Source organism: Anguilla anguilla, chromosome 1 (assembly GCF_013347855.1).
Source record: "Anguilla anguilla isolate fAngAng1 chromosome 1, fAngAng1.pri, whole genome shotgun sequence".
Lineage (NCBI taxonomy): Eukaryota > Metazoa > Chordata > Actinopteri > Anguilliformes > Anguillidae > Anguilla > Anguilla anguilla.
The window spans coordinates 66,243,564-66,261,843 of NC_049201.1; the positions used below are offsets into that span (position 1 = coordinate 66,243,564).

Sequence of the window (18,280 nt, forward strand, 5' to 3'; positions counted from 1 at the left end):
TTTCATGTCGTCATTCATTTCATTTTCCATAAATCTACCCTTGTCCACAAATCCGAGTAGAGCATAGAATCTTTAAACCTGTTGGAAAACATACATTTTCAATCATCACCGTCGTACAATTTTCTTTGCCAACTAATTCTCAAACCTACAGTAGGGTGAGCTTCAGATTGTTCTTGTAAGGAAATGCTATCATAGGTCAAGTTATTAACTTTATAACCAAATTCATTTGTATTCTCATCTCCTTGTCTGCAGCAAGTAATCCTTCGCAGAAACCCATTTTTACCCACAAGATTCTTGGAAACAAAAACATCAAAATATTTGTTGAGTGTTATTGACCACTATTAATTGATGTTTTGTATAGGACAAAGTTTGTTTGCATTGCAGCTTGAGTAACTGAAGTCACACAGTCACCATCACTTTTTAGCATGAGCACAGCAATTCCAGATTGGGGAGAAAATGTTAAATAAATGTCCACCATTCCTTAGGAACAATGAAGCCAGAATGATTGCCAGTAAATGAAGAATGTTGAAAATAAACCCTGAGATTAACACATTCTCTGGTTGCCCGTCCAAATAAATGTCAGCTGGCACAGATTAGCCATATCTGTATTTTCACAGCTTAATATCACAGCAGCTGCCAGTGCTATCGTCGTAATAGCCTGGCTTCAGTATAGTGCACACTCACCAGCTGACAATAATACTGTATCCCAACAGAAGGCAGACCTGCTAAAGAGACACAGACCAACATCCACAGACAGCCTTCCCTAAACATGCACCTTTGTTAAGCCATTGAGCCCCCAGGCAATGGAAAGTTCTCCCTTTTAATGGGAGAATGTAACATCTTTTTACATTTACCCATCATCAAATTCCATCTTTAAAATAACACATATGTACTTATGCAAATGGATAAGAGCATCTGCTTAATTCTTAAGTGCAAATGTACATGCATTCTCCATACCTTAGGACTCATTGATGCTGCTACTAAAAACTGGCAAGTCTAGCCTTGACACTGCTCAAGATGGATGCACATTTTTTAGAAATCTACACAATTTCTAAAAAATGCTATACAAGGCATTTCCATTAGAAATTATTAGATGTTGAAGATAAATGGACAAGGGTGACTCTTGAAGTTGGATGTCAACAATCATTAGCAGAATCAATCATTTTACATTTTACCTGGGACCTAACAATTTAAAAAATGAACAAATAAGATACTAAACTGTACAAGTAAACATGCTTTCATAATGGCACGTACAGTCACTGTGGTGTTGATGCACAACACTGTTCCAGCCTGACCCACACATTCTTTTGTAGCTGAAAAGCTGATTGCGAGAGAAAACCAAAAAAAATAATTTGGTTTTCTCCCACCAGTCACTGGAAAATTAAACCCTGGCTGTTCTGGACATTTAAAAATAGAAAAAGGATTATATTAATTACAGTATTCCATGTGCAAGAAAAAAATGTAAATAAGTTAACGACACTAATTGTGTGTCTCAAGTAAATATGGACAAATGTTCTCACATTTGAACGGCTGCATCACAAGCATTCATTACACAAAAATTAACAAAGTGGAGATGTGGCTGATTGAATAAGCATGGAGAAAGACCCCTGTGACGCAGGCATTAGTATACAAGATTATCCACACAAAATCAGTCCTCAAGGAACAAGTACAGAGGCCTAGAAAGACAGGGTAAATGTGTATATAGAGTCTTTATTGTAAAAGAGGTAGAGAATACAGGTGTTTCACTGTACAGAAAAAAGACAGCACTGTTGATATACACACTCATTCAGACCGTTAATATAGACAAGGTACACACACCTCATTCATATAATTATATGCACACACACAGCTCAGTAGAAAAAAAAAAGGTAAAACAAGCACACACAAAACAATCTTTGGATTTATCTCTATTACCCCCTCATCCTTATACTTTCACTTCTATCTGAGCAAAAAAGGTAAACATAATCATAATAATATAATAGTAGTGATAATGGAGTTTTGTCAAGTCATCCCTCCCTCCCTCATCACTCACACAGCAGTAACAAGTAGATAAGAGTAGTGGAAAACCCAGCCCCAGTCCTATACCAGACACACACCACACACTCAACCACCCACGCACATGATGACATACAGGGATTGATGCTTTGAAAAAAGCATAAACCATGGTGGCATAACTTTTTCTGTTGTTTCTTTCTCCAGCGAAGACACACCTCTTCCAACAAACCAATAAAACCTTAATGCAAACGGGTGGGGCCATCAGTTGGAGTTTTCCGAGTGGTCACTGCCAGGTGATGCAACAGAAGGGGGCGTGGCCGGCTCCTGCCAACTACCATTAGTCTGAAAACGAGGAACAATTTGTGAATGTGGACAAGTATAAATAAACACAAAGCTCTTAGCATTATTATAAATTAGCCACACACGGACAAAATTCTGCCTTTAACGACATAACTGCAGGAATTCATTTCAAAGGCAAGCTGAAATCATTTGAATAACTGAATAATTTCAACCACTCAGAAAGACAAGATCGCCATACTATTGATTGGATCTGAAACCAGGAGGAGTATGTGCTAAAAATGGATTGGCCTGATATTAAAGCTCTCTCACCCGGCTTTCTCTGGGGCTGTACAGTCTGTCTGAGAAACGGGACTGAGTCACTGAGTCCTACCAGAGAGAGGATAGGGGGTTCAGACAGAAGCACAATGCTGGGGGCAAGGTCTGTTCACATTCAGTGACATCATTTACCTGTCTTCAACACTGTAATGTGGCGTTAGCCATCCAAATAACAGCATGAATACACTCAAGTTTCATTAGGTGTAGAACTTGTTCACACTAAAATGAATGAAAGCATTTTTCTCTGCAACCATGCAAAAACCACTAATTTCAGTATGGGAAAATTCATGTTCTAATAGGACAATGATCCACAGCATACAGCAAAACTACAAATTAATGGCTGTCAAAATGGAGGTCAGCATTCAGGAGTTGTCCAGAAAAATCCTACTGAATCGGAGCTTGAACCTGAAGATTGCTGTCCACCAATGCGTTCCATCCCACTTGACAGAAATGGAAAAATTCCAAAAATTCTTTGTGGGGGGCTGTTTATTAAACATGTACACCTTTCATTTTTGAAAAATAAAACATGCTGATGAACAATTTTTTTCTATTAAAACGGTGTTGAATTACTTGAATTACTGCTGCTGAAGGGGAATAAAGTAAAATGCATTCTAAGGGAAAATGTGAAGAAAGTTCAAGCAGATGCATAACCTGAAGGCACTGTATGCAAAATGTATTAACACTACACAAGGTATACAGAAGGTTCAGTACCTGAGGCCCCATGTGGTAGGCCGCCTGCCCTCCATTCATGGGAGGAGCCCCCAAAAACAGGTCAGCTGAGCCAGAGAGAGAGAAAGACCCCGAGCCTGCAAAAAGGAAGCAGACAAAAAATGGTAGAACAAAATTAAGCCCGCAGACCTGCACAACAAATACATGAATACATTAACACATCGGCAAAGAATATGTTATTCAAGAAAAACTCTTTTGGAAGACGTAAATCGTGATCAAGAGATGAAAAAAAACTGGTGTATATATACACCATTTGTATGCAGAAGCTCACCTGTAGAGTTTGGAGTGTGTGGAGAGTCCTCATTCTGGGTTGCCCCTATGGCAGTCTTCATGGCGTATATATTGGCCTCCTCTTGGAACTTGCTAATGTTCTTCTTGTAGCGGATCCGCTTATTACCAAACCAGTTTGACACCTGTTAAGAGCCAGAGCAAATAAGACTATGACCGTACAGCAGTCCAGAGAAAGGTAGGCGTTTCTCTGGGTAATGCTCATCTCAGACTCATGTTTATGGATATATAAATATATATATATACACTCACAGGCCACTTTATTAGCTACACCTGTTCAACTGCAAATTGCACCCATTAACACAAATATCTAATCAGCCAATCACGTGGCAGCAACTCAATGCATTTAGACATGGTCAAGACGATCTGCTGAAGTTCAAACCAAGCATAAGAATGGGGAAGAAAGGTGATTTAAGTGAACGTGGCATGGTTGTTGGTGCCAGACGGGCTGGTTTGAGTATTTCATAAACTGCTGATATACTGGGATTTTCACGCACAACCATCTCTAGGGTTTACAGAGAATAGTCCGAAAAAGAGAAACTATCCGGTGAGTGGCAGTTCTCTGGGCGAAAATGCCTTGTTGATGGCAGAGGTCAGAGGAGAATGGCCAGACTGGTTCGAGCTGATAGAAAGGCAACAGTAACTCAAATAACCACTCGTTACAACCGAGGTATGCAGAAGAGCATCTCTGACTGCACACCACGTCAAATCTTGAAGCAGATGGGCTACAGCAGCGAAGACCAGACCGGGTGCCACTGCTGTCACCTAATGAAGTGGCCGGTGAGTGTGTGTGTGTGTGTGTGTGTGTGTATATATATATATATATATATATATATATATATATATAGCATTGCTAACTCATTAGTATATACTCTTGATCAGTCTGAACTGTTCACATGCAGAGACCACTACTCAACATATTTATATACAGCATGAGTGATTTAAGCATTTTGAAAAAACAGTGAGAGGAAAATATGGGGCTGTAGATAGAAGTCATGAACAAAACAAGGACATGCAGAATGACAGTATCAGAAGTGTGTGGGAAAGAGTAGAATAGTGCCAGAGTGAGGGGTAAGACTACATATGTCAACCAGGCACAAGTAACAGAGCGCAACTGTAGGTGAAAGAAAGAGAAAGAAAAATCAACAAGTGGCGGACGACAGCGAGACACACCTGAGAAACAGTGATGCTGCACTGCTTGGCAAGCTCCTCCTTGGCCTCCTCGCTGGGGTAAGGGTTTGAGAGGTGAGAGTAAAAATATTCATTCAGGACCTCCGTCGCCTGCTTGCTGAAGTTACGTCGCTTGCGCCTGTTAAAACAGAGGAGCACATGTGGGCTTATAGAAGTCTATATATAGACAGCCATAACGTTATGACAGCAGAATGAACTGGAATTGGGTCATCAAAAATGACAGAGATCCAGTATTGTACAGTGAAGAAATGCAATTACTTTTAATGTGCCCAGCGATGCATTTGCATTTACTGTTTTTCTGAAAAGACTGAACGCAGGGAACTGTGTGTGCATATTTTGCTAAGCTAATTCGTCTCTGACTGTAGGCCTATCACTGTAGATAGTTTTGTGGGTGGCTAGGGATCCATGGTTGATGCCAGTTGTGGGCTAGCAACTAGATGGTGCCCAGCAACACTGCTGAAGCGCGCTTGAGCAAGGCATTAAACCCCAGAACTGCTCCAGGGGCACTACACTGCGGCTGGCCCTGCACTCTAACCTCTTTGATGATATCATGTATGTGGGGGACTACAAGCGTAGGGGGACCATGTTTTATGTGTGAATCCATAAAAAAAACTAATTCCAGCTACCTTAATTGGCAATGAAGTCACCTTAATCTAAGATGGCCACCAGGAGTAATGACAGGTGATGGCCATTTTTCAGAGTAATGATAACAAGACTGACCGGACCACGTGCAGGTTTCACTAGATTTGTGCACGACGACCTTGGCAATTTTCTCCAACTTTTCTAATCACTTCGAATCTGTAATTTTAAAACCGATACTAGTACCTTTCACAAAGTAAAAATATGATCCACAATACAACGATTAGGGCAGCACGCCCTTAAATACCAATTTACCATGGTTGCTGCATGATTTCATGGTTTACCTTCAAAAAATATATACATTTTTTTTTTTTAAATCAAAGAATGTAGATGATAAAGGTAATACAATTCACCGAAAGAAGTCAGCACAACCCTTTCCAAGTGTCTGTCATATGCCTCAATAAAGCTCCTTTCCTCCACTCCCCCACCACCACACTTCAGCCCAGAAGTATGTGGAGGAAAGGAGGGGAGGAGACGAGTTTGAAGCCGCTTCGCCAATACAGTTCTGTGCGCATCGCTCGTGTCCTCCGGTACCGGGACACTGGAGGGAGGGAGGACACGAGGACCGGTTTCTGGGGCACGGAGGAGAGGAGGTGGTAGTGGAGGAAAGGAGGATACATTTATCGAATACTGGGGTGCAGCAGTAGAGAAAAGTGAAAAGGAGCATCCAAGACTGGCCATCACGTGCAGGTGGCGGCCAATCAAAGGTGACCGCATGTGCGCGCACGCACACACACCTGGCGTCGAGGAAGCGGGACCGCAGGATCATGACTGCCTCGCAGGTGCTCTGTTTGAGCTGCGTCTGGATGGAGCTGAACTTGCGGTGTATGATGGCTACCATGCGCTCGATCTCGCGAGGGGAAACGGGTCGGGTGCGAGACTGCTCCCTCAGAAGGTTCATCACATGTGTAGTGAATTCACTGCACGCCTGAAGGAAATAGTCACATGTACACAAAGCTCAGAAATGCTGCCTTTATGTCTACCAATGTGGAGAAGGATATTTTGGGCTCTCCTCCCTGCACTGCTACCAATTAAATATTATCCATATCTGTGCGTTGCAAGGAAACAGGGCCAATTTAATCAAATTCTGGATGGATGGTTCATATGGTAAGAAATGTTCCAGGTGCAGTTGCAATTGCCTAAGCAATAGTAAGCATTTGTATCTGCCAAGTGTTTCAAGTGGTTAACAAGTTTACTTAGTCCTGAAACAAGACCCAGCATTGGACACCTATTCTACACCACCTGAGCTTGTAATGACCTCACTGATTAATCAAATTCCTCATCTACCTGAATAAGATTTAAGATCACCTCCTTCTTGCCACTGGTCAACTGGGCAAGTCCAAACGAGTCCACCAAATACATCAGCAAAGTACCTGCTCATATTTCTCAAGCTCAGTGTGGTAGATGTTCCGAATCTGGCTCAGCTTGCTCTTGTAGTCAGAATGCTCCAGTGAGCTGTCTGGTGACATTCCGCCCGAGCTGGTTGCTGCGGATACGGCAGCTGCTGCACCGCCTCCTTTTTCTGGCCCTGCAACACCTTCTGCCAGGAGCATGTTGTCCAATCGCACAAGCTGAGGGTCCTGGGGCTCCTCCTCCTGATTACTTCTCATAGACAAGCCTGAAACACAGGAAAGGTTCATCAGTTTTTGCTGACCAATCAGAAGTTGTTGTACCTTGAATATTCACAACATTGTTGTCAAACTCCTTGATGGAAATAAGCCTTCAATATCGGACACCAACTTCAATTTCACACAGAACAAAGCAAATCATCCTCTGGGAGAACATTCAAATTCATTGCAGCCTTTAAATTTTTTAAATGGCTTGGTTGCATAAGGATGCCCATTTGTAACCCTGTTGTCTAATTTCTTAAATAAAATGTTCAGGACTTCACATTACATGATTCATGCCTATCTAATCTAAGGTTAGGCAACTCAGGACCGCAATCAGATAGTGTATTAAATAACAGTAAGCACCATATATTTCAATTTCCAGGAAAATATCACCATTTAAAAAAATGTATCTACTACCAAATTATCTATCCACAAAAGCCCCAGCTATAACTTTTCCCCATCCAACAAGTAATCTACAGATCAGACACATAGCCAGCCTGGATTACATTTAAGCATATACATTTGTGTGACTAGTTACACAATTTAAATGTGTAATTAACGATGCTTAAACCCCCCAGAAAACGAACTCACTGCACAAGTAAAATTAAGACTGTGAGACTATCACCTCTACTATAAAACTGAATGACTGTAAAAATGTAAAACTATCAGAACGCAATATGCCAGAAACAATAGGTAGCATGGAGACACTTCCATGTTATAGGAATGGTAAGTTTGCAAGGTTTCAAGTCATTCTTCATCATAGCATAGCAGACTGTATCAGGGGAGCTTATAGGTTATGACAAAAAAATGCAGGTCAATTCCATGAGGAATGATTGAGAAGAAAATATTCTCTCAATTGAAATTTACTAGCTCTGATGCCAATGATATCTTCTCCTAGGAGAAATTACATCAACCATGTCAATTTAATCATTCGTAGTCAAAAGACCTACTTCCCCAAGGTGGTAAAACAGACACACAAGATTCATTTTGTGAAATTGCAGCCCACAATTTCGATATCGAAGAAGACTGTCTGATTCATCAGCTAATACACGCTGTCTTGTCCATTTTTTGGACTTACATTCTAAATGACTTGCATTTAAAAAAATGAAATTTATTCAGTGGGTAAATTCAGCAGGCCATGCTTTTAATCACATTTCATGTGTGCTAAATGCAGGGTACCAGCTTAGCAAACATGAAAGGGGAATTTACTGTGCCTAATGGCCTTGTGGGAATTTTATATTCCTCAAATGTTTAGTAAATATTGCCCGCATTTGTCGAATTATATAAAATACCACACTATACTAAAATGCTTCAGCCATGCAGCTGAAATATTCTAGCAGTGCAATTTAAACTTGATGCCTGGACTATAGCCCCATAACCCTGAAACAGCAGCTATCAACTTAACTCTGTCAACTTCATAAATTAAAAAGTGAATATTGGCATTCTAAAGCAGCGGTGAGTATGGAAACAAAAACTATTTTTGTTCAGACTCCAAAAACAATTTACAAAAATGACTTTTCTGCGAGTGCTAACCTCAGAATATTCACAGATAACTGCCTATAGCTTCCATCTTTAATCTGAAACGTTGCTCCACACCTCCTTGGACAATGGACATGCAAAAGAGTTCTGAAAAGTGTCACAGAGAGCAGCAACATAAATCCGTTTATGGTTCATTTTTGTTCTACGGATCCATTTTAGAATTTATGTTTAATACTGCTTTTTTGATGGATAATCCTACATGGCCAATCTAGAAAATTAAGGGAAACACCATTACATTACATTACAGGCATTTAGCAGACGCTCTTATCCAGAGTTACACAACTTTTTTTTTTTTTACATAGTATCCATTTATACAGCTGGATATATACTGAAGGAATTTTGGTTAAGTACCTTGCTCAAGGGTACAACGGCAGTGTCCTACTCGGGAATCGAACCTGCGACCTTTCGGTTACAAGTCTAGTTCCTTACCCACTGTACTACACTCCGTCCTAGACCAAGTGAATTTGGAGCGCTAACTTGTCAGATTCTCCTGAAGTTTTGATATCTGACAGAAATCTTAAAGTTTAATAAGTCCCCGTATTTTTAAACATTTTTGTCACAATAAGCTGCTTCCTCTTTTAAGACCCTGTCATTTTCAGTACACTGACATTGGGTCTTAAGAGGAAGCAGCTTATAGGGCCAAAAATGTTCCAAAACTGGCACTTTGATTTCAAAACTGAAATGTGGGTATTGCTTTAATGATCAAAAATACTGCCTAAATTATGAGTGTAATATCGTTTCTGTAGATTTAATTTAGAAAATTATTAAAATCCCACTCCCACTTAAAATGTAATAATAATCGTAAATAAATGTGGCACATGTTCAAAGACTCCACTCTTATTAAGACAGGAATCCCACAAACCCACTGACAAAATATGAGCCTATGTTTCCCGTTTAAAAACCCGACCTAAAGTCAACCGACAGGGAGAAGCGCCGAAAAAAGTCAAAAAAAAAATCTTTTTACTAAATTATTTCAGTTATTAAGTGAGCCTTTTAATGATCATGATCTCTCATGACAAATCCCGAAATAATATTGATTATCTTATTATTTATCCGGGTAGTTGCTCACACATTTTGTTGGGATACTGGCTTTTAAACAACTACACATAACCACTGTCATACTTAAGCTGTATGTACCTAATGCACATTGATGTCCACCCCTTTTCCCCAACTTGTTTTCTTCTCGGCCAAGATTTAAAAGTGACTTTACGAGCCAAAATGGCGTCAGCTAATAGGAATAGCAGCATACTTGCTCAACCACTACTATATAATGCATTCAATGACCTCGTAAAAACAAAAGGGAGAGAGAATCATTGCAATTTCTCAAAAAATCATTGGATATCTGAACGACCACGACTGTTTTTAATCTTTCTTTTTAACAGCAGACTACTATCTAGCTCAATATATTATTATGAACCAATATGGCGTGTGCATATCTTGTAGTATATAGTTAGAAAACGTTACGGACTGAATGCGTGTAAAATAAATTGAAATAATCTATTAAACTAAATAAAAGTATAAACAATAGTAACCTCTCTAATGAAATTATAATAAAAAAAGAAAACTCACCGGTTTTCTCTTTGATTTCACACAACACGCTGAACAAAGCCGGTTTCATTCGGTGACAATTCAAGGCGTGTTTTCTGTCGGGTAAAAATAAATAGCTACAGCTATATAAACAGAACTTCATAAAATAAAACAAAAGGCTGCATTGGTTCAGCCAAATATAATCAGCTATGGATGACGTATGGTTAACCTGGATCGTTAGCTAGCTTGATCCAACTTGGAATTTTAAGTAGCCAACTGTTAGCTAGCATTAACTGGCTAGCTTTAACAGTGGTTTGCACATAAGTGGTCGGTTTCCATAACAAACGACGTTATATGCCAGGGTTTACAAGAAGGCTTTGCAGTTAGTTCGCCGATTTGTGAGACTTCATTTCTATCTCAGCATTAACTAGCAGTTTGACTTAACTAGCTAGCTGCTACAAAGCCCAGTATTGGCGAATGCGATATTGGCTAACTTTTAGTCGGCTAGCTAACTTGATAGCAAAGTTAGCATCAGGGGCTAACTTGGGTGTTTGGAAAACACCCTGTTTTAACGCTGAACATTCAGCCATCATAACTCCTACACTCATAGCTGAAACTTTGCAGTTTCTTCGTGCTTGTTTGCTAGCGCAAGAAAATCACGGGATTGGCTACTGCTGGGTATGAGTATTTTAGTTGGACTGGTAGCTTCGTAGATAGCTAGCCAACTACATAACAGGACAACTCGCTAGCTAGCAAACTACAACACCACTCGTCAAAAGCCCAGAAAAGTCATTACCTTAAACTTGGCAAAACTGGATAGTTTCAGCAACCTAGCAAGCTAACGTTACTATAAATAATATTCCAAACCAATCTATGTTAGTTAGTCGGCTAGTTATTTTGGAGTTGGCTAGCCAGCTAACAGTCGAAAGTGAATGTTTTGTTACTAACTTTGCTTGGGCTTCGTCCAAACTCTGGTCGGTAATAGTCATAATTTGCTGCAAAATATCTCCGATGTCTCTACGGCTTTCGATGCCATTTTCGGAACCATCCAGGCCCGTTTCTCCTTCAGAGCGGTGTTGCGAAGGTGGATGGACCGAGTTGAGGGCATGCAGACCAGGGTGCGTATTCATTCCGAGGCCTCGGCCATTGGGCCCGTTCCCCGTTAGTGGCTGCTGCTGCAACATCTCGTGCAAACAGTCAATGTGGCGGTAGGTACTCATTTGCACCCTTCAAAAGTTACACATAAGGTCCCCTAGCGACGTGCAGAAAAACGGCAGGTGGCTGCGGAGATAAATTTAACTCGTGTGACTACATCTTGATAAACATATGAAAAATAGTCAACAAAAGTGTAACGAATTATAGCCACTATAAATGACTACGGTGACCCTTTTGGCTTATTTATTTTGCAGGGTCTTTTTTTCTAGTGTTCCTTGTTTCTTGTCTCCAGAGAAAGGATAAACTTCATATTTGCAACCTAAAAACAATGATAGCATAATGCTTTGGTAATTATTCCACCATCTACAGTGGGTTATTGAACCTTATTAAACCGGTCAGTGGTGCCTGGTTAGAAGAAAAAAACAACATCCAGTGATCTCTGAAAACCCACCCACAAAGGTCAGAAACAAGGCCCCGGTGTTCTGTTTGTAAACTCTTTTCCAGTGCCCTCCCTGCACTAAACTTAATTTTGGGCAGTAATAAAACAAATCTGCTGGTGTCCAATGCTGGCAAAAATTAAGCAGCCACCCTACCCAAATGAGGCTTGTATCGCTACTGCTCTGATGTTTTGGCTAGGGTCATTCATGTATTTTTTTCCTGGTTATTCTTTTCATTTAGAAAGGACAATCATATTTTCGTGTCTCATCATTGCAATAACCTCTCCTACTGATTTCCTCCAAGGTGTATGTCGCCAATCAGGATTTATTTTCATATTTCAGTTCACCAGTTGATGTGTGCAGTCATTACATTGTAGGAGCAAACCTCATATGCACTTGGTGTAAGTAGGCTGTGGGTCAATCAACCAGGAGTCACTGCTGTGCATAGAGACAGAGAAAATACCACTGACCCAATTCATGCACTGGACTCTGCTCTTTTGTGCAAGAGTAGACCAACTAAATAAAAAAAACATTGAACATGAACTTCATTGTTAATACCCTCCCAGTATCACCAGCCGATGAATGATAACAATAACAAGCTACTGCTACCCCCATCAGTGCAGTAACCTTGTTTTAGACATGCACTGGTTTACATAATTATAAATAAAATAATAAAGTAAATGCATATTGTGATAAACTAATTAGATACAGGAATCAAAGCTGTAAATTCAGGCTAAAGAATATTATAATTTTACAATCTCTTTCCCTTGTTCGCTTGCTCTCTGCCAACACCAAGTTCTATGGCCTCCAATTGTTTCTTTTTCTCTGTCGCTTTCTCTGTCTGTACTTCTCTTTTAGCTTTCAGTCAACAGGAAGTCAGTATAACCACAAATTCGTTGTCACACAAACAGATGCTGTTTCAACATATTTTCAATCATAAACCCTGTTATAGATGCTTTGCAAACTGAACAGACTATACAAAAATATGGAACACTTCAAGTAATCGTGACTTTTAGAAAAGGCACATTTTTCAAATATTTTCAGCTCAAGCTGAAATTTTACAGTGACTCATAAAAAAAAAATTCAAATTCACATTCCAGATAGGCCCTGACAGATATGGACAGGTTGTGTAATGCGGTGTACGGAAGCAAAACAAAGACGAAAATGATAACTATTTCAAGGTAAAGTGTACAGTGTAAACATGGGGGTGTGAGTATAATTTGAAAAAGGTCACAGTAGCATATAATTGTACACATTCTCTTCAAAATGAGATTGTTTTTGATAAACGGTTCTGTTTTTTTATACATTAGATTGATTATTTGCAGTGTCTGACCCCAGAACAGTAGTAAGCCTTCAGTCTTAATATACACTCAATCTACTCTGATCATTTTTTACAGCGTAATATCAGATGCGTGCACGTATTAGAGATAGGGGTGGGGGGTGGGGGTAAGAGAGAGGAACAGGAAGAGAAAGATACAGACGGAGGGAGAAAAAGAACACGCCTTGTGACTCTGTGCTCCCAGCTTTATCACAATTTTTTGTTGTAAATTTGTTTGTGACTGACAAACTGTTGAGAGAATTATGTTGCATGTAGTTATTGTCAATTCAAGGAGCTGATGTTCAGCGAAAGACAGACATCAAAACAGGTAAGAGAGTTAAAAGATTTATGTTGGGGGCAAGGAAGTGAGGGGGAGGACAGACAGACAGACTCGAATACACAGTTTTGCTATGACAGAACATTAGGATTACACTGACATTCATGTTGGCTAAGGCACAATGTGAAGGAATTGCAGATAGAGAATGAAATTGTTTAAGTCTGTGTAAGTACTGCATGTTGCTTTAAGGATGATATACAACAAGTACTGATAATATACAGGACAACATTGTTATGCCGCAAATTGTGTCTGTTGATTAATTTGTGACTTTGTAATAGATGTGAATTCATATGCTGTTGCATATTCAATGCAAATTCTTTTTTTACTGTTTAGAGTTTACAGTATTTTCATGGTTTCGATGTTATAATGCACTGCAATAGTTTTGTGTATCATTACACTGAAAAGATGACTGAAGAATAAGTGTGTACACATATTGTTTTGTTCAGGTTCACATGTTTGATAGTGGACTGCTACAAAGGTCAATGGAGGTAAACACTGAGTCTGTGGACATCACAGTTGATACAACAAAAGTGAACCCGTTTGAACACCTTTTAAATGAAGAGAAAGGTGGTGAAATAGACGGTGAAGATGACAGGGTCAACAAAGGGGACACAGAAGATCCAGTGGAAGAGAGAAAACACTTTAGTGGAGAAAGAGAAAGTGAGGATGGAGAGACAGAGAGTATAAAGAATAAAATACAAGACCCAGAGTTGGAAATAAAGAGACAGAACAGTGTTGAGACAGAGAGAGATGAAAGAACAGAAGAGGTGAATCAGGAACAAAGGAGGGATGATGAAGGGAGGGAGAAAAATAAAATGGATTTTGAAGATCAAACAATCAAAGATGTGAATGCAAAAATAAACAGAGAAGAAGGAAGCCATATTGTAGAAAAGATTAAAACAGAGACAACTAGGGAGACAGACGGAGAGGAAGGACTAGTCAGAGAAAGACAGCAGGACACAACAAATGTCAAGCCAGTAGCACAACTTATTGACCCAGTATCCGCTGAACCAAACTCCAGAGACAGACTGAGTCCCCAGGATGCACAGAAACAGGTAAAACTGCCCCCCCTTTCTGTTTTATGACTCACCCTCTCTCCCCTCTTTATTAGTAAAGTTATTTGGTAAAGACTGGAGTACTTGTAAAATGAGGAATTGAGGTTCTTTACAACACAAAATACAACTCTTGAATGAGAAAATGAATAATATAGGGAATTGCTGCGATATGATTAACGCTTTAAGAAGGGCAATATGGAATACACAAGGGTAACTTGAGATTAATATTTCAATAATAAATTAGAGAATACAAAACATGACACACAAAATACTGCCATTTTTGGGTAACACACTAATGCTGACTCTTAATTGATGTATCTGTAAGATTTTTTTCTATTGTCCATTTTGAGGAGTGTCCTGCAAAAATTAAGGTTGGTTCCCACAATTTAGGTATATTTGAGAACATGACAAAAATGCTGAAGTGGCTAAAATAGTTTAAAATGACAGATTATCAGTTGACTGTGGAAGACAGAAATGACATTACTATAAGCTACCCTCCTCACATAATTATTTAAGTGTTTTCACAAGAATTACCTTAATTTTCATTTACATGGCTTATTCATTTGCAGTCAGGAAACACACCTCTTACATAAATGCTGTGTATTTATAAATCCTGAATTGATGGGCACAAGTTGGCACATCTTTCACACTGATATGTGAGAATAATATGTCATATGGTTGCTACTTTTGCAAAGCTTTACTGATGTGGCACATAGAATTAGCACGTATATCATGTGCAATAGGCAGTATAAATATAAATATTTCACAGATTTTTGCCCCTCCTTCTTCTCTCTTGCTTAGATTCGCCGGTTAACTCCTGACTTCCCAGACTCGCTGTATGAATTGCTGTGCTCTTTACAAGAAGGAAGAAGGCTGAATGACCAGCGTTGCTCTTTCATAGTGGAGCGGAGATGCCATTCTGAGCCAAGTACTCCTGTACCCCGGCACCGAGGTGAGAGGGAGCTGGAATAGCTGTAATGCACAGTAATACATTAGATGGTTATGACACACATGCTGTATATTCATAAAAGTTTTGGAGTTTTAATTTGTTTTTAAATTGTCAGTGAGACTAACACAATGGTGCATTTGACCTGAAAAAGTATTTAGCATCTCTCAGCGCTTGTGAATGACAGATTGACAGAGTTCAATTCAAATGAGAAAGCAAGAAGGCAAGAGAGGGAAGAGAATGAGAGAAAAAGAGAAATTATGAAAACTGTACACTGAAAATAGATATTAATATCAAGCATGCTGTGATGTGCATGTACTATAGAATCCGTTTGAGCTGTGTTCATGTGGCATTAGTCTAAAGCTTTGGAGAACACATTCACTGCTTTTTAATGAATAAACTCTTCCTAGTTGGATGACAGAATTTGAGGAATTTTCATCCATGCTGTAGCTATCAACTTTGCTTGTGAAAAGTATATTCAAAAGGATGAAATTGAATTACCAGAAACAAATTACAACTGTTTTCCCTCCCCTTCATCACCATAGTGGTTTTCTCCTCGATGACATCGTTGCAGAAAGAGGAGTTTTTTGAATTTGTGGCTACATCCCAAGGCCGTCGTCTTGATGACCAGCGAGCAGAGTTACATGATATCCCACCCCCTCAACCACCTCTTCAACGAAAAGCCAATGACAGGAAGGCTAGCCTTAAGGGGGCGGAGTCAAAGAGAGTGGCTCCAAGACCTGCTCCTAAAGAAGAATTGTACAACATGATTCTGACTTCTCAAGTAATTATCATGATAGGTTTGAGGAAAATAGGAACAATAATTTTTCAAATTATTGATTTAAAACTGCCAGTGTTTGCTTTTGAAAAAATTATACAGGATCAGGACTTAAAAGATGCTGTTTGAAGTATTTCACCAATCGGGGGCAAGGAATTAACTAACTTTCATCCGGTTGGATATGATCTAATTCAAGATATTGTGTATATATGTACATATTCACATACATGTAGTTGTTAAATGATCCAGATGTGTATTGTGTAGTGTATTGTTTTCAGTTTTTGTTGTAACTGTCTTCCTCCTCTTTCACAGGCTCAGGGGAGACTGGAAGAGCAGCGTAGTGCTGCTCCTGGCCCAATGGACGATGAAGATTTCTTCTCACTGCTATTGAGGGTACAAGGAGGAAGAATTGATGAGCAGAGGACAGAGCTCCCTATTACTCTTAGAGAATGAAGAGGAATGGAGTGGGTGACCAGAAATGCGGGATGGGACTCCTCACATTCAAACTCTGCATGTGACTTTGCAATTTTTCCAGGCTTGAGTGTGGCTGTTTTGCAAGTCATCTGTTCTACTGAGTTAGTTACCTTTTTCACAGTGCTGTGTGTCAAACAAAATATCCCATGTCAACACAAAAACTCTGATAATTTGCTTATTTTTTATAAGTGAAATGTATCAATTGTGTTCTTTTAATCACATTGCAAAATAAATATGGAAAACATATTCAAATTCATGTTCATTCAAATTTAACCAGAAAGGTTTTAAAAAATATGTTTAATAGTACATACATGCATACATACAAGTTAATTTCACCGAAGGGTTTCAAGTGTTAGCATACAGAATAAATGGCATATAATGTTATTGTGAACAATTACTGTATATTAACTGACTTGTTTTTGGTTTCTATTTGTGTTTTTGTCCAGCCATAATTCCATTATTTAGAATTTGACAGCCATATTTCTACTATGAAGACATTGTGCCCCAAACAGGATAGTTCACACTGGCTTTTCAACAAATAAATGAACTGAAAACAAATGTACAGTCTGTAGTAAATATGCTGGAAGTGACAAATATAGCTATGCAAGTTGAAAAATAAATTTCATTCAGGGAATTAATGGGATGACATAAATATATTTTATTTTTATTATTGATTGGCTGTATGTAATGTATTACATTTTTAAAAATTCATATGCTAGGACTGAAATACAGCACAGCTGGAAGGGAAACATGCACAGACCTTTATTACTGTGATTCAACCTTGAACCCCAATGGCTAAAGTTTCTGTTGCTCTCCTTTGATAAGGACAGATGACAATACACAGCCATACAATGCCAAATACAGTTACATGTACTGTTGCAAGAAAAAGTATGCGAACCATTTTGGACTTACTTGGATTTCTGCATTAATTACTGGTTAAATGTGGTCTGAGTTTCATTTAAGCCACAATAATAGACTAACACAATCTGCTTCAACTAATAACAAACAAATAATTGTACATTTAAACATTCACAGTCAAGGTTGGAGAAAGGATGTGAATCTCTAGGCTAGTAACTTCTCTAAAACCTAATTGGAGTCATTGTTCCAATCAATGAGATGATATTGGTGGTATGGCACACAAAGTTTGGTTGCTGACAGTCTGCAGTTCTCAAGAAACATCTGCTCATATCAACCATGCCATTATCAAAACAATTTTCAGAGGGCTTTAAAATAACTGTAGAGATGCATAAAGCTAGAAAAGGCTACAAAAGTATTTCTAAAAGCCTGGGTGTTCTTCAATTCACAATAAAATAAATTGCTACAAATGGAGGAAATTCTGTACTTTTGCTACTCTCCCTAGTAGTTGGCATCCTGCAAAGATCATAGCAAGAGCCCCGCATGCAATCCTGAAGGAGGTCAAAAAGAACCATTGGGTAGTAACAAAGAACCTGCAGAAATCTCTTGAAATTGCTAAAGTCTCTGCTCATGTGTCCACTATAAGAAAAACACATAACAAGAATGGTATTCATAAGAGGACACCATGGAGGAAACATGTGTTCTCCAAAAAAACATTGCTCAGAAGACCACCTGGATGTACTACAACACTTCTGGGACAATGTTCCTTCAGTTTTTTTTTTTTTTGCAAAA

The 18,280-nt window shown here is 39.1% G+C and overlaps 2 protein-coding genes across 3 annotated transcripts; one reads left to right on the forward strand and one right to left on the reverse strand.

Moving 5' to 3' along the window:
• Positions 1-1,690: 1,690 nt before the first annotated feature.
• On the reverse strand, positions 1,691-11,351 carry pbx2 (pre-B-cell leukemia homeobox 2). 2 transcript variants are annotated; one of them, XM_035424075.1, is made up of 9 exons: positions 11,082-11,351; positions 10,176-10,249; positions 6,831-7,075; positions 6,195-6,385; positions 4,801-4,936; positions 3,611-3,752; positions 3,322-3,416; positions 2,605-2,661; positions 1,691-2,337 (listed from the first exon to the last, which is right to left on the reverse strand). In XM_035424075.1, exons 1-9 carry the CDS (start codon positions 11,315-11,317, stop codon positions 2,257-2,259), a joined length of 1,257 nt encoding a protein of 418 aa, XP_035279966.1. In that variant the 5' UTR covers positions 11,318-11,351; the 3' UTR covers positions 1,691-2,256. The 2 variants fall into 2 exon arrangements, with proteins under 2 accessions (XP_035279966.1, XP_035279973.1); XM_035424082.1 differs by lacking the exon at positions 2,605-2,661.
• Positions 11,352-13,158: 1,807 nt separating this feature from the next.
• On the forward strand, positions 13,159-17,191 carry LOC118230778 (G-protein-signaling modulator 2). The gene is made up of 5 exons (XM_035424093.1): positions 13,159-13,371; positions 13,827-14,435; positions 15,237-15,387; positions 15,927-16,165; positions 16,472-17,191. Exons 1-5 carry the CDS (start codon positions 13,342-13,344, stop codon positions 16,610-16,612), a joined length of 1,170 nt encoding a protein of 389 aa, XP_035279984.1. The 5' UTR covers positions 13,159-13,341; the 3' UTR covers positions 16,613-17,191.
• Positions 17,192-18,280: the final 1,089 nt, after the last annotated feature.